Source organism: Ostrea edulis, chromosome 1 (genome assembly GCF_947568905.1).
Source record: "Ostrea edulis chromosome 1, xbOstEdul1.1, whole genome shotgun sequence".
NCBI classification, from domain to species: domain Eukaryota; kingdom Metazoa; phylum Mollusca; class Bivalvia; order Ostreida; family Ostreidae; genus Ostrea; species Ostrea edulis.
The window spans coordinates 53,019,406-53,034,545 of record NC_079164.1 but is presented as its reverse complement, the minus strand read 5'-3'; the positions used below and the strand labels follow the sequence as shown (position 1 = coordinate 53,034,545).

General features: G+C 38.8%; 2 protein-coding genes across 4 annotated transcripts in view; one reads left to right on the top strand and one right to left on the bottom strand.

The window, feature by feature from the left end:
• Positions 1-1,751: 1,751 nt before the first annotated feature.
• Positions 1,752-4,277, bottom strand: LOC125645801 (carbohydrate sulfotransferase 3-like). Its single transcript, XM_048871678.2, has 2 exons — positions 4,003-4,277; positions 1,752-3,823 (listed from the first exon to the last, which is right to left on the bottom strand). Exons 1-2 carry the CDS (start codon positions 4,140-4,142, stop codon positions 2,953-2,955), a joined length of 1,011 nt encoding a protein of 336 aa, XP_048727635.2. The 5' UTR covers positions 4,143-4,277; the 3' UTR covers positions 1,752-2,952.
• Positions 4,277-15,140, top strand: part of LOC125650247 (uncharacterized) — a 13,370-nt gene continuing 2,506 nt past the window's right edge. The window contains exons 1-8 of one of the 3 annotated variants that reach the window (XM_056153890.1): positions 4,277-5,409; positions 5,671-5,890; positions 6,042-6,330; positions 6,416-6,754; positions 6,860-7,012; positions 7,230-7,329; positions 7,661-7,782; positions 12,898-13,051. In XM_056153890.1, the coding sequence (XP_056009865.1) occupies positions 5,016-5,409; positions 5,671-5,890; positions 6,042-6,330; positions 6,416-6,754; positions 6,860-7,012; positions 7,230-7,329; positions 7,661-7,782; positions 12,898-13,051 (1,771 nt within the window). In that variant the 5' untranslated portion in view covers positions 4,277-5,015. Of the gene's footprint in view, positions 5,410-5,670; positions 5,891-6,041; positions 6,331-6,415; positions 6,755-6,859; positions 7,013-7,229; positions 7,330-7,660; positions 7,783-12,897; positions 13,269-15,140 lie in introns of those variants that run through there. The other 2 variants (XM_048878369.2, XR_008799913.1) reach the window with 2 other exon arrangements.

Sequence of the window (15,140 nt, the reverse complement as noted above, 5' to 3'; positions counted from 1 at the left end):
TGGTCAAATTTTTAATGTTTTAACTAGATAGACCCTAAACGATTAAAGGAAGTCAAAAGGGGGGCTCTCTTTTTAGCTCACCTGAGCTGAAAGCTCAAGTGAACTTTTCTGATTGCCTGTTGTCCGTCATCTGTCTGTAAACTTTTTACATTTTGGACTTCTTCTCCAGAACCACTGAGCCAATTTCAACCAAACTTGGCCAAAAGCATCCTTGGGTAAAGGGCTTTCAAGTTTGTTCAAATGAAAGGGGTCTTTTTCAAAGGGGAGATAATCACTAAAATGCAAAAATAGGGTGGGGTCATTTCAAAATCTCAACAAAAACTACTGGGCCAGGAAAGTGGAAATTTACATGAAAGCTTGACATGGTGCAGATTCAAGTTTATTAAAATCATGGTCCACAGGGGTAGGATGGGGTCACAATAGGGGATCAAAGTTTTACATACAAATATATGGGGAAAATCTTTAAAAATCTTCTTCTCAAGAACCACTAAGCCAGAAAACCTGAGATTTACATGATAGCTTCCTGACATAGTGCAAATTCAAGTTTGTTAAGATCATGGTGCACAGGGGTAGGATGAGGCCACAATGGGGGATCAAAGTTTTACATACAAATATATAGGGAAAATCTTCTCAAGAACCACTGGGCCAAGAAAATGGAAATTTACATGTCAGCTTCCTGACATAGTGGAAATTCAAGTTTGTTAAAATCATAGCCTCCGGGGGTAGGATGGGGCCACAATAGGGGATCAAAGTTTTACATACAAATATATAGGGAAAATCTTCTGATGAGCCAGAAAAGCTGATATTTACATGAAAGCTTCCTGATATAATGCAGATTTAAGTTTGTTAAAACCATGGCCCCGGGGGTAAGATGAGGCGACAATAGGGGATCAAAGTTTAACATACAAATATATAGGGAAAATCTTCTGAAAAATCACTGGGCCAGAAAAGTTTACATTCACATGAAAGCTTCCTGACATAGTCCAGATTCAATTTTGAAAAAATCATGCCCCCCCCCCCCCCGGGGAGTAGGTTGAGGCCACAATAGGGATCGAAGTTTTACATGCGAATATATAAGAAAAATCTTTGAATATGAGCCAAGGTGACTCAGGGGAGCGATGTGGCCCATGAGCCTCTTGTTTCATGAAAAGCAAAAATAACGAACAGTGATCAATCTTACAATTCCTATGGGCAATACAAAATAGAGAGTTGGGCAAACACAGACCCCTGGATATACCAGAGGTGGGATTAGGTGCCTAGGATGGGTAAGCGTTCCCTGCCGACCGGTCACACATGTTGTGAGCCCTATATCTTGTTTAAGTCAACATAATTATCCGTAGTCAAAATAAGTGCACCAAGAACGGTCTAATAATTGGTATGAAACACGTCAGACAGCATTTGACCCAATGACAGGTTGTATTGGTAAACTAGATCGTTATAACGACTATATAATTTTGTGAAATACTGACTTTAAACGAGATTGTTGAAATCCCTGTAACATTAACATGCTTGTTAGTAGCCTGCCTCAATTTAAAAACTGATCATATGCAGAACAACTCTTGCATATCGAGTTAGTTGAGAAACATAAGCACCATATACAGGTGATAATGATACATGTATATTGCTACATGAATCTGGAAAGGTGACGATGGAAAGCTGAAGTCATCCCGTTTGTCACGAAGTTGAGTTGTTAGTTTGACGTTAACATCTATGTTCAATAAAATATATATAAGTACAAAGCAGATATGGAAAACTCTGCGGTGTCTTTTATTTCGAGTTTACTGGAATATATCGAATCGACATATGAATGAAAATGATTATTGTTAATAAATAAAACGTCGTCGATACATCTAGCTATCGAATTGAAAGCCCCAGCAAAAATTTTTTCTTCTGATGTAGAAGCTTTTGAATAAATTCTGACTTAAAAGAATATAAAAACAAGTCAGTTAATAAAGGAGCAAAATTCGTGCCCATAGGAATTCTAACAGTCAAAGAAGTATTTCATGTTTTAAAATTGAATTGTTGAGCAGGAATTGAATGATACACTCTTAGACAAGGTCAAACTCTGAAAGACTCATTTTCATTGTGAGTGAAATATGGCATGTGGAACAAGAGCAACGCCAACGTGGCATAATACGCCCGTAGATTTTGCTCAAGGAAAACATATTTTAGTGGGATTCATATTTTAGTGAAGTTAGCACTGTCCTCTGTGAGCTAATTCATTATTATGCTTGTAGAAATGGATATCAAGATATAAAGAGGGATAGCCTTAGAATGTGCTACTTCATAAATATGCTAACGGTTCGGTTTGTATCCTGCCCACAAGGTTTTCCTAATAAGTGATACTACGACTTTGACCTTTGACCTTGAAAAACAATAGGCACCTTCCTGTCATCATGATGATCAAATATACCAAGTTATAATATCCTGGAGCTTACGGTTCGGTTTGTATCCTGCCCACAAGGTTTTCCTGATAAGTGATACTACGACCTTGACCTTTGATCTCTGACCTTGAAAAATAATAGGCACCTTCCTCTCATCATGGTGATCAAATATACCAAGTTATAATCTCCTGGAGCTTACGGTTCGGTTTGTATACTGCCCACAAGGTTTTCCTAAAAAGTGATACTACGACCTTGACCTTTGACCTCTGACCTTGAAAAACAATAAGCATCTTCCTCTCATCATGGTGATCAAATGTACCAAGTTGTAAAGTCCTAGGGCTTATGGTTCAGTCTGTATCCTGCCCACAAGGTCCGGACAGACAGACGGACGACGCCATACCATAATACGTCCCGTCTTCGACGGGCGTATAAAAATAGGTATATCGATCGATTGCCAATGACAAAATACTTTGAATATGTTATCTAACCGACTTCCCCATTCGTATGTCTATATCTGAATAATAGCTACAAACTGGGATTCTTAAGATCTATCGCATGAACAGATGAATCAGCAAAAATCACTACCATATGTCGACAAGTCAGTACCGTCATCCGACTCAAAGAAACCAACTGCTTTATACAGATTGTTACAAACTGCATTCACTCCCTTCACAATGTCTCCAGAGAGAGCACTTTTCCATGCCTTGGCTATTTCTTTAGAGTACGTTTTACGTATCTGGAAAGTACCGTTGGCAATGTGTGACTTCCCCTCGTTAGTATTGGGTTTAAGAGTTCCTGTACTAGTTTTGCCTACATTGCGGCGATCTGTGTGCTCCTTGATCCAACTTTCTGTTTCCTTGGAATAATTCAAACCTAGTCGACCGAACAATTTGGTAGCCACTACTGCTGGATTCGAAACCAAGCATTCAAAGCTTAATGGCAGTACCGTTTCCTTATTTTTTCTCAATTCGTTCTTGATATAGAGAACGTCTCTTGTCATTAGTTGACACAAGTGACGAGCAGATAAGTGCACGTTGCTTTCACTAATCTCTCCGATGTTTATACGAGAGTTCAAAACACCTAACGGATGACGAATCAAATGAAGTATTTTGACATCATTTATGAACGCTTGAATTCCCTCCAGAAGTCGCGGTGATAAACGAATAGTCTTTATAACCCGTGCACTGGCCTCTTTGCAGGCTCTTTGCCAGCGAGTAAAACACCATTCCTTTCTGTTGTCATGTAAATATTGTTCTCGTGATTTCCACTTCTGTCGTTTAGAAAAAATTGACTTACATCGTCTGCTATACCCACTTGTGAATGGGAAATTTGTGAAACTCTTTAGCACTTCCTTCGGCAGCTCAGAAATTCGACAGTCAAAAATCATTTTGATAATCTCCATTGTTTTGTTGATCTTATGCAGTGTTTTAGTTGGTATACTGAAATAATGATTTTAGTACCAGTTTACCACTTATACAGTTATAGTACATGGTATTATTACACATCAGTTTACCCCTTATGCAGTTATAGTACATGGTATTATTACACACCAGTTTACCCCTTATACAGTTATAGTACATGGTATTATTACACATCATACTAGTGTTAGATGGCTTACTAGCAAGTTCCGTTTCGCATGCAGACTTCAGTATCCGTCCGAAAAGTTTTCTCATACACCGACCAGAAAGGCTCAAACACGTAGAAGACGTGTCCACCAAACCTGAGGAGTTCTCCGACAAAGGACGACCCGCTCCTCATGTAAGTCGTCACGAGGATTTTTGATGTATTTTCCTTTAAAGGGTATCCTGAAATTTTACATCAGATGTCAAACGTTTTGTTGCTAGTATGAGTAACTAACTTATTTAACTTTCACAAGTGTTATAGTTAAAGAGAACACAGACTTGCGGCGTCCGGTTAACACACTCGCTTGATACCGCTACGACCCGAGTTCCATCCACAGGATCGGCAGACGTACGTTTCCTCCGGTTACTTCGCCCCCCTCCCCTCAGTGACATCCGAACCGACGAACAGCATTAATATGAGGTGCGGAACTTGTTTGTTAACCGTAGTATAATAAAGTTTAGACTTTTTGAATACAATTGCATGGTCAACTTACGTTGATTCGTGGATGAAATGGGTACTTGATAACCATAAAAATCAATCTGAAACACTAAAAAAGAAATAACAACATTAATAGATTGTACAGACCATAGAAGAAATACAATCAGGACAACTGGGAATTGGTATATTCGCTTCATATTAATTTCATATGAATCTGGTGGAAGAGGCTTACTAAACGGAGATAAGGCACAGATGAAAAGGAATACTGCAAGAACCCTCCAACCACTAAGTGTTGGTATCTTCATACCGATGAGTTTCCTTTGATTGGTACCATCTGAAAATGCAGAAATGGTACATCAGATTTGACCATTAATTCACGCTAGACTTCTCAGATGTGTTCGCATTGAGTGTAGTACATACCTCAATTAAACCAAACTAAGTGTAAAATATGGGAAAGCTCTCAAGTATTGGAAAGATAACACAACAACCTATCTGTTGAATAACTGGGTCGAAGTGAAGACCACAAGAATAAGCTGATAAAGATCTCATCTACCTTTGTTCAACGCGAATATGGACCTACATGTACATGACATGCTACTAATTTTCGTGGTATATATAACTTTGTTGCTTTTTGTAAACGAAACAGAGGGTTTTTTGTTTAAAAGATCAATTAAAGAAACGATTGAAGCTTTAAGCTCAAAGATTGAGAACTGCCAGCCGAAGAAAGACACCAATTCGTCTCCTCTGTCACCATGGAAACTTGATAAAGGAACATACGAGAGTGTCGTCAAACTTAATTTTCATGGTTCCCCGGAAATGGTTGCTATTCGCAAAAACTTCGAAGTTAATGACAACAATATGTTTGTGACGGCTTGGATTACGGCATGCCTTTTGGAAATTCAAGCTTTGAACGTGGAATTCAAACCAAAGAGAGAACAAATAGATCTAGCATTGGAGGCAATAGGTAAGCTAGCGATCAGTTCCAGAAGCCAAACATTGCTCACGTATGTACAATCTTTTACAGAGTTTTCAATACAAATTGATTGTATACCAAATTTTAGGAGATAACCATCTCCATTAAGATTATAGAAACTGTGTCTATGTGTATGGTTGTATAACAATGTATGCTTAGCATTTCACGTTCACAAAATTAACATTTACAAAGACAATGAGAACTTGGATTCCTACATTACGTCTGATATACAAATATTTAAATTAATCTCAGCACAATACCGTGACAAGAACGTAAACTACAACACATCGGTGATGACTTTCTGGCCACAAATTTACAACGACACCACGCAGAGTTGGCAGAGTACTCCTGAAAATCTCTTACAACTGTTCCAGCTGTCTGACAAGTTGCCGGTGAAATCGGTGGAGGAGCTGCTCAGGCTGATGGGACTGGATGACGTCGCTACAGTAATGGATCATCTGCTTCACGAAAAGTGAGTGTCTGCTGACGTCAGTCATATCCAATCAGACTAATGGTATGTATAATTAAAAAAATTTAAATATGATTGACAGAAAAATGATTTTAAGATGCACTTGACACCTAGTTGTGAGTGAGTCCATTCACAAAATACCTTTCATTTTTAGAAGTATGTTCGCCGCGGCATTCCACATTCCTCCAGACTTTGATGACACGTTTGTAAACATAGGACTCGGATCCCTATTAAAGGAAATTCCAGATTATAGTGATTTATTTGACAAATGGAGGTCCACGAATTCAAATGTCACTTCTGTGCTGCAGGCGCTGAAGAGATATGCTTACAGACCACACTCTAACATCACGCGAGTGAATACTATCGATCCTAGGACATACTTTTATCTTCATCATTTTTTGGCAGTTACTAATAAATCGAGCGCAGCATTTGTCCCAACCTGGGTATGTTGGAAATACGAACAATGTCAAACTTTGAATATATGTGATTTTGAACAGTTTGTTTAGTTTCACTTTCGATGTCTTGAAGGTACAAGACGTGGATGAAGCAATGAAGCTAAGTAATAAAGGAGTGGCTATGCCATTTTTCGTCAACAATGTGGATGTTACAGTGGCGACCAACACCATAAATGGCCTCACCTCTGGACTACTCTCTGGTATTTTTACAACAAGTGATTTTGATGCTGATTTACAGCACATATATCAAGACTCAGCGGATTTGATAATTTACGAGATAACGAGGAATTTCTCGTCTCGACGAGACTTGGCTCTTACCTACTACCCATCCAAGTTCGAATGTTTCTGGTTTACGTCTCGAACATTAACGATTTTGCGTAACTTTTACCAAAAAGCGCCTCTGCCACTCAAGGTATCAAATATACTTAGCATTTTCTGATATGGCTTGTTTTTTGATGATTTTATTTCTCGAGTAAAATGTATGTACATGCAATAAGATTACCTTTTATGTCCAAAGATTCTTGAAGATTTCATGCACAGACTAGAGAATGCTATGAAAAACGAAGTAACAGCCGAAATTCTGCGGGAATCATTGACATTCGAAGATGGAGGAATTTATTTCGACGATTTTCTTGGAGATGGTGACAAAAACACAAAGGGAGAGAGCATTGTAATTTGCATGTGATATTTGCTATAAAAAAAATTACAAGAAGCTATAGGTCACGGCTATAAATCACCGAATGTTATTTACATATATATGTGCACATATATAATGTATACGATTATACGACAGCGAGCACCAAAAGATTCAGAAATCATATTTCTTGTGTATATACTCAATCTTTATATTTGAGTTTTAATCACATTTCTTGCTTTTATTTTACCAGAGAAACGGAGAAGATAGGTTGTTCACAACTTCCATGGCTGTCAATACCCTTATAAATGTATGGACGGAGTTCTCAAATGGCAGACTTGTTTTCTTGAATGGTAATATACCTATACATCTTGACAAACATTTGTTAGGAAATATCAACATTTCCAATATTTTTGTCTTTGATCTCTTTACAATGCACGTATGAATCTTGATAATATAGTACGTCTATTTCAAGGAATTCCGACAGAAAGTAGAATGTAAATATATGATGAGCATGAACAGAAAGTAGAATGTAAATATATGATGAGCATGAATAGCAACGCTTCAAACCGACATCCTTTTCATAAAGTGCTAATCTCATGTATTTTCAAAAATGAAAACTTGTTCATTCAAGCTAGGTGGTTATCAATAAATAATTAACTTACTTCTATTCACTTGGAACAGACACACCAAATTCAGTAAATCACACCATTCAACAGAGTGTCAAATGGCTAAACGCTAATATTCTAGAAACACATTTGAAACCATGGAACGCTTTCTTCTCTGGGTCTGGAAAGGGACAAGAGGTAGGTGGAATCAAGGAGTGGCTGCACAGAACAGTAGAAAGTACAGTGTAGTAGGGCACCGTAAGATACTACCGTGTAACGAGTGTTTTCTGCGGGTAGAAATATTAATCTTTGCGATTTGATCCCTAAAAGGTAGCAAATTAGGAGCCTATATTCTGCGTTTCCAATTTGTGCAGTTGTATTACACCTATCAATCTTATTACAACTTGTATATCAAAATTGGTACCGTATAAGTTTTACATTATGACCCCTGGGTCGAGGCCTCTGCTGGTGGACTGTTAGTCCCCGAGGGTCTCTACAGCCCAGTAGCTAAGTACTTCGTTACTAGCTTGAAAATACAGATGCATATTTAATTGCTGTGATAAAATTTAGAAATTCATTTCAAAATTAAGGATTATCTCCCTCATGCATAGCTCTTATCCTTAGACGAATTTGACTCCAGTCTTTGGCACTCTGTTTTTCTTTTTAGTTCTTACAAGTTTAATGTTATTTCGGATTTCCAATATTTCGGCTTGAGCATCACTGAAGAGACATAATTTGTCGAAATGCGCATCTGGTGCATCAAAATTGGTACTGTTTAAGTTTTACATATATCTATCGATCTATCTAATTTTGCGGGTTTTCCTATCCTCAAAATTCGGGACAACCGCAGAAAATACCCGTTATACGGGCATGAAAGTCCCAGGACACTCTATACTAAAGATATAAAGATGACTAGAAGTCGAAATAAAAAAGGTGGCATTCGGGAGATTTGCAGTTTATGTGAAGATGGCAGGACGCTTAAACATAGCTGAAAGTCGCGGAACACTGTTGGATAGATAAATATCACCGGATTCTGTAGAATATACGAAAATGGTGGTGAATATTTCGAGACTCTGGGACGCTGGAAACACCAGAAGTGGGATCAGGTGCATGAGAGGAGTAAGCATTGCTGCTGACGGGTTACAACGACATTTAAGCCCTTTCTTAATCATGTAAACCGTGTAATTCATAGTCAAAATCAGCATGTAAAGAACGACCTAAGACAACACTCGACCTGACGACAGACTATTTGTATACTGGATCCTTATAAAGACAGAATTTACGAAATGCTGACTTTTAATGAGACTCGAAATCAATCTAAAGACATTAACACATATGCAGTAGATAATGAAATATTGCAATATACATATGGGGACTTGGTGATGGAGAAACTGAAGTCATCCTGTTTGTCATAAAATTGAGTTGTTAGTTTGCCAACGCATACACTGTATGTTCTGTAAAATATCCATACAAAATCTTTGGGCCGTTCTTTGCAAAATCAGGAGCAAAATAGAGGGTTCTCGGCGGCTGTGACCAGTCAACAGGGGAAGTTTACTCCTCCTAGGTACATGTTTCCACTTCTGGTGTTTGTAGGGCAGTTTGCCGTGTTTTTGCGCTTGTATTGTTGATAGGTTTATAAAATTGATCACCGTTATCTTCACATTGTCGAATTCAGATGTCTCAGAAGGGTGGCTTCTAACATAAATAGCGAACATGTAGTCCCCCTAAAAAAAAAAAAATTTAAAACGGTAGCTATTCGAGGGCTTTTTGTATTACAATCTAGGTAATTAATACTATAATTGTGACGTCTTGATTAAGTATGTTGATAACTGAGGTTATCGGTGCATTGTAAGATAGATGAAGGCGTGACACTAAATGATGACTGAAAGTCACGACGTCATTAAGTAATGGGATGCTCTATGATGGATGAAAAGGTGTGGACATTGTTTGACAGGTGAAAGCCAAGGGGAACTGACTGATAAGTGAAAGTCAAGGAACACTGTTTGAAACTCAAGGGATGTTATATGGTAGATGGAGTGTAGGAGACAATGTTTGATAGCTAAAAGTCAAGTCGATAACTGATAGCAACGGGACAGTTTAATCTAATAAAATGCAATGGGACACTATTTGATCGGTGAAAATTAAGGGACATTTTTATAGTTGAAAATAGAGAGACACATTTTGAACGATAGAACTCTAAGGATGTCCTATGATAAATGAAATGTTTGGTTACTATTTGATAGCTGAAAGTTGTGAGACGCTGTAGAACAGTGAAGGTTGTAAGACGCTGTACAACAGTGAAGGTTGTGTGACGTTCTACAACAGTGAAGGTTGTGTGAGGCTGTACAACAGTGAAGGTTGTGTGACGCTGTACAACAGTGAAGGTTGTGTGACGCTGTACAACAGTGAAGGTTGTGTGACGCTGTACAACAGTGAAGGTTGTGAGACACTGTACAACAGTGAAGGTTGTGTGACACTGTACAACAGTGAAGGTTGTGAGACACTGTACAACAGTGAAGGTTGTGTGACACTGTACAACAGTGAAGGTTGTGTGACGCTGTACAACAGTGAAGGTTGTGTGAGGCTGTAGAATAGTGAAGGTTGTGTGAGGCTGTACAACAGTGAAGGTTGTGTGAGGCTGTACAACAGTGAAGGTTGTGTGAGGCTGTAGAATAGTGAAGGTTGTGAGACGCTGTACAACAGTGAAGGTTGTGTGAGGCTGTACAACAGTGAAGGTTGTGAGATGCTGTACAACAGTGAAGGTTTTGTGAGGCTGTACACCATTGAAGGTTGTGTGGGGCTGTACAACAGTGAAGGTTGTGTGAGGCTGTACAACAGTGAAGGTTGTGTGGGGCTGTACAACAGTGAAGGTTTTGAGACGCTGTACAACAGTGAAGGTTGTGTGACGTTCTACAACAGTGAAGGTTGTGTGACGTTCTACAACAGTGAAAGTTATGTGACGCTGTACAACAGTGAATGTTGTATGACGCTGTACAACAGTGAAGGTTGTGTGACACTGTACAACAGTGAAGGTTGTGTGACAGTGTACAACAGTGAAGGTTGTGTAAGGCTGTACAACAGTGAAGGTTGTGTGAGGCTGTACAACAGTGAAGGTTGTGTGACACTGTACAACAGTGAAGGTTGTGTGACACTGTACAACAGTGAAGGTTGTGTGAGGCTGCAGAATAGTGAAGGTTGTGTGATGCTGTACAACAGTGAAGGTTGTGTGACACTGTACAACAGTGAAGGTTGTGTAAGGCTGTACAACAGTGAAGGTTGTGTGAGGCTGAACAACAGTGAAGGTTGTGTGAGGCTGTACAACAGTGAAGGTTGTGTGAGGCTGTACAACAGTGAAGGTTGTGTGAGACTGTACAACAGTGAAGGTTGTGTGACACTGTACAACAGTGAAGGTTGTGTGAGGCTGTACAACAGTGAAGGTTGTGTGACGCTGTAGAATAGTGAAGGTTGTGTGATGCTGTACAAAAGTGAAGGTTGTGTGACAGTGTACAACAGTGAAGGTTGTGTAAGGCTGTACAACAGTGAAGGTTGTGTGAGGCTGAACAACAGTGAAGGTTGTGTGAGGCTGTACAACAGCGAAGGTTGTGTGAGGCTGTACAACAGTGAAGGTTGTGTGATGCTGTAGATCAATGGAAGATGTTTGACGCTGTAGGAGTGTGAAAGCTACAGGAACTTGTACCACAAAAGAAGTTGAGCGATATTGTATGATGGTGGATGTTGCGGTTAACTTAGCAAAGTTTTATTTGCGATACAAAGGTAAAGTTGTGGGACACTGTTGGACAGTAAAGCTCTGGGTCACTGAAGGAGGTTGGAGATGGTAGACACAGTAGGGCAATGAATTTCGCTGGACAGATAAATGTAGGGCAGTGAAAGTGAAGAGATATAATAAATTATGAAAATGAAAGATATGGGACGTTGTAGGATGTAGTAAGAAAAAGTTGCAAGATTTAGTAAGAGAAAGTTGTAGGATGCACAAAATGAAAGTTGTAGGATGCAGAAAGAGAAAGTTATAGGACGCAGTAAGGGAGAGGAAGTTGTAGGATGCAGAAAGAGAAAGTTGCAGGATGCAGAAAGAGAAAGTTATAGGATGCAGTAAGAGAAAGTTGTAGGATGAAGAAAGAGAAAGTTGTAGGATGCAGAAAGAGAAAGTTGTAGGATGCAGTAAGAGAAAGTTATAGGACGCAGTAAGAGAGAGGAAGTTGTAGGACGCGGTAAGAGAGAGGAAGTTGTAGGATGCAGAAGAGAAAGTTGTAGGATGCAGAAAGAGAAGTTGTAGGATGCAGAAAGAGAAAGTTGTAGGATGCAGTAAGAGAAAGTTGTAGGATGCAGAAAGAGAGAGGAAGTTGTAGGATGTAGTGTAACGGCACTCTATTGCCGTCTATCTATCATGAGTTTGAAAAGAACCTCTTTGCTTAACTAAAGTATAATTTTCCTCAATCACTGATTGGATATATATCTATTTATTTGAATGTCCCTACCTTGGGTTGAAATCAAGAAGTAAATCAATAATAAATGGAAGACTTTAGGAAAGTAAATAGTATGTTTCCTTAACTAAATAGACTAGTACCAGAAACAGGTCGGCTCTATTCGGGCCACTATCCCCAGCACTAGCTATTTTCCCTGACTTACTGTCAGTGCTATGGTCGGTCACAATGGACAACCACTCCGGAAAACAATAAGGCGAGCAAACAACCAAAACAGCTACAGCTCTATTTGGGCCACTGAAATGATTGATTACTTACCATTCCTAAAGCTAAAACCTTTATTTATCCTTACTTCTTATTAAGCTCCCTCTCGGTTCGATCAGTTCACAAGAAAGACACAGAATCACAGCACCCCGGGTTTATATACACACAGGCTGTTCTAATTATATGGGGTGTCAGGTCATTCCATGTTATCATGACAAATATAGTCATTAAAACGTTTGATTGAATAGAACAAAAACATTACAGTAGTAAGAGAAAGTTGCAAGATGTAGTAAGAGAAAGTTGTAAGATGCAGAAAGAGAAAGTTGTAGGATGCAGTAAGAGAGTAAATGTTTATTTCATAGAATAGGGCGTTCACACTAGGGGTGAGGCAAAATATATATGTCATGACAATTTCTCCATAATGGATAGTACTGAAGTAATTACATTATAGAAATTCCTACATGTATATGAAATGTCAAGAACTGCTGTTTTGATTGTGTTTGAAAATTCTACGTTAGTAATTACATGCTAACATTTAATTTATAAATTTATAAAAATTAGAATCATTTTTATATGTTGATGACTAATTTATTGAATTAATTTTTAGAGTATGCCGTTTTGGTTCCCAGCCAATCGAAAACAATATCTAAATGGGACTCGTTTTGATGACGACATTCTCCCTAAAGGGCTATTTCTTGTCGGATTTCAAGGAACGGTATCAGATGTGGAGTACAATCGTCTGCTCTCACAGACTCACTTCGGTAAGAAAACCCCCATCGACTTTCCCGGGTATAATCCTTCTACCTCACCGACTGGATTTTTCCCTTTCTGGTCATCGGATGCATATACATATTCAACGACAATGTTGGCCTTCGCAAAATATGTAAAAATACATTGATTTTCTGATGTAGATATAGTTACGAAAATAGTATATGTATTCTTACGAATCTATCTCAAAAATAAATCATTCTTGGTGTATGTTATCTCCTTTTACCATTGCAACCACTGGAATTTATGTGATAACTTCTTTACATGGTGTATATTTAAGTTTGTTTAAATCATAGTCCAGGCAGAGGTGGAGTTGATGATATACAAAGAAACATACATGTATATGGAAAGTTTTCCCAACCAAGAACATAATGTTTCAAAATAGAATGTAAACAGCAGAAGCGTTTTGAGCCACGGAGTCGTGAATAGGAAGGGGCCGTTTACAAAGGACTACATAAAGAATATAGCTTATAATTCTCTACAGAGAACCAAGGTCATTTATTAAAGAGCAAATGGCTAACATTGATTGAAGTTTGTTCAAGGTCTGATCCTCCCTATCTTGAATTGAGCTACAATATATAATAAAAAGTGTTTAAAAACATTTCCCTTAAGGACAGCAATATTAAAAATTCACTGTCACCCGGGAGGTTATTTTGTTCAAAACCACTCTGATTCCACGCACAAGTACTCTGAAGTTGAAATAAAAAATATGCTAGACTTTCTCATTGACGGTGTCTTCGTGGTCGGGTCTCCCGACGGTCTGTTGGAGTTCCCGTGGGCGAAGGTTGTGCTCCTTTGTTAGCTGACCTGTTTTTCTATTCACATGAAGCAGAATTTATTTTTAAAAAAAACTCTGCGTGAGAGGAGGGGGTCTCTAGCTGTGGCTGTCAATTCGACATTTGGATATATCGACGACGTTTTGTGTATTAACAATAATAACTTTCATTCATATGTCGATTCGATGTGTCCCTGTGGACTTCGAATGGGAGACACCACGGCGTCGTCCACTTCTGCTTCGTACTTGGATGTTTTGTTGGAGGTAGATATTGGCAGCAAACTGGCGGCTCGACTTTGTGGCAGGCGGGGTGGTTTCGGCTTTCTGTAGTCAACATCCCATATTTATGTAGCAATATTCCAATATCACTTGCATATGGTGTTTATATCTCTCAACTGATTCGGTACGCAAGAGTTTGTTCTGAGTATGGTCGGTTTTTGGATCGGGGCAGGCTACTGACTGTTTAAACAGGTTGATGGTACAGGGGTTTCAAAAGTCTCGTTTTAAGTCAGCATTTCGCAAATTCTGTGTCGTTATAACGATCTAGTTTGCCAATGCGGCCTATCATTGGGTCAAATACTGTCTGACGTGTTTCATACGGAGTTATGAGATTGATCACTGTTCATTATCTTCACTAAAGTATTAGGTTCACAGTGGATTTTTCAGATACCACCAATACATTTCTTGATACAACATCCATTCTTTAAAAAATTGACAGGTCTTCACTTTTGCAGTACAGGGAGAAAACCAATGGCTGCAGAGTACCTCTGGTCACTACTTAATACCCTACCTTGAAGGGCCTAAACAAAACCCTAAAGGATAACTTTCCAAAATCTTGGATAATCCTAGATTGGCAAGAGAATTTAGTGAACGTCCTTTAGACGACCCAGGAATATCAAGGATTTAGTGGTAAGGGCCAGATGGGACAACCCTCTACCCAATGGAGGTTTTTCAACTTGCTCTCACAAGCGTTGTTTGCTTTGGAAATTTAGTCATGATTCAGAACGTTCCAAAGCTTCACTACCGACAAAACTTATAAGATATTGGGTCAACTTTCCTGTAAAACCAACAACTTCATATACCTTCATCAATTGTAAACAATGTGGCCAACAGTATGTCGGGGAGACCACAAATATCAAACTTCGATCCTATAACCACCGATCAACCATCAAAACGCGTGACCGAACCTGTAGGAGAAAACTTCAACAAAGAAGGTCACATTTGTTATTGATTTATAACCCAACATGGACCGATACAGAAAGAAAGAGCACAGAAAAAATCCTGGATGAAATCATTCCGTCCAGGTG

Coding starts and splice junctions, on each gene's coding strand:
- LOC125645801 (XM_048871678.2), bottom strand. CDS start 4,142: ATGAGGAGCGGGTCGTCCTTTGTCGGAGAACTCCTCAGGTTTGGTGGA. Junction 3,824..4,002: donor ATGCGAAACGGAACTTGCTA/GTAAGCCATCTA, acceptor TCATTATTTCAG/TATACCAACTAAAACACTGC.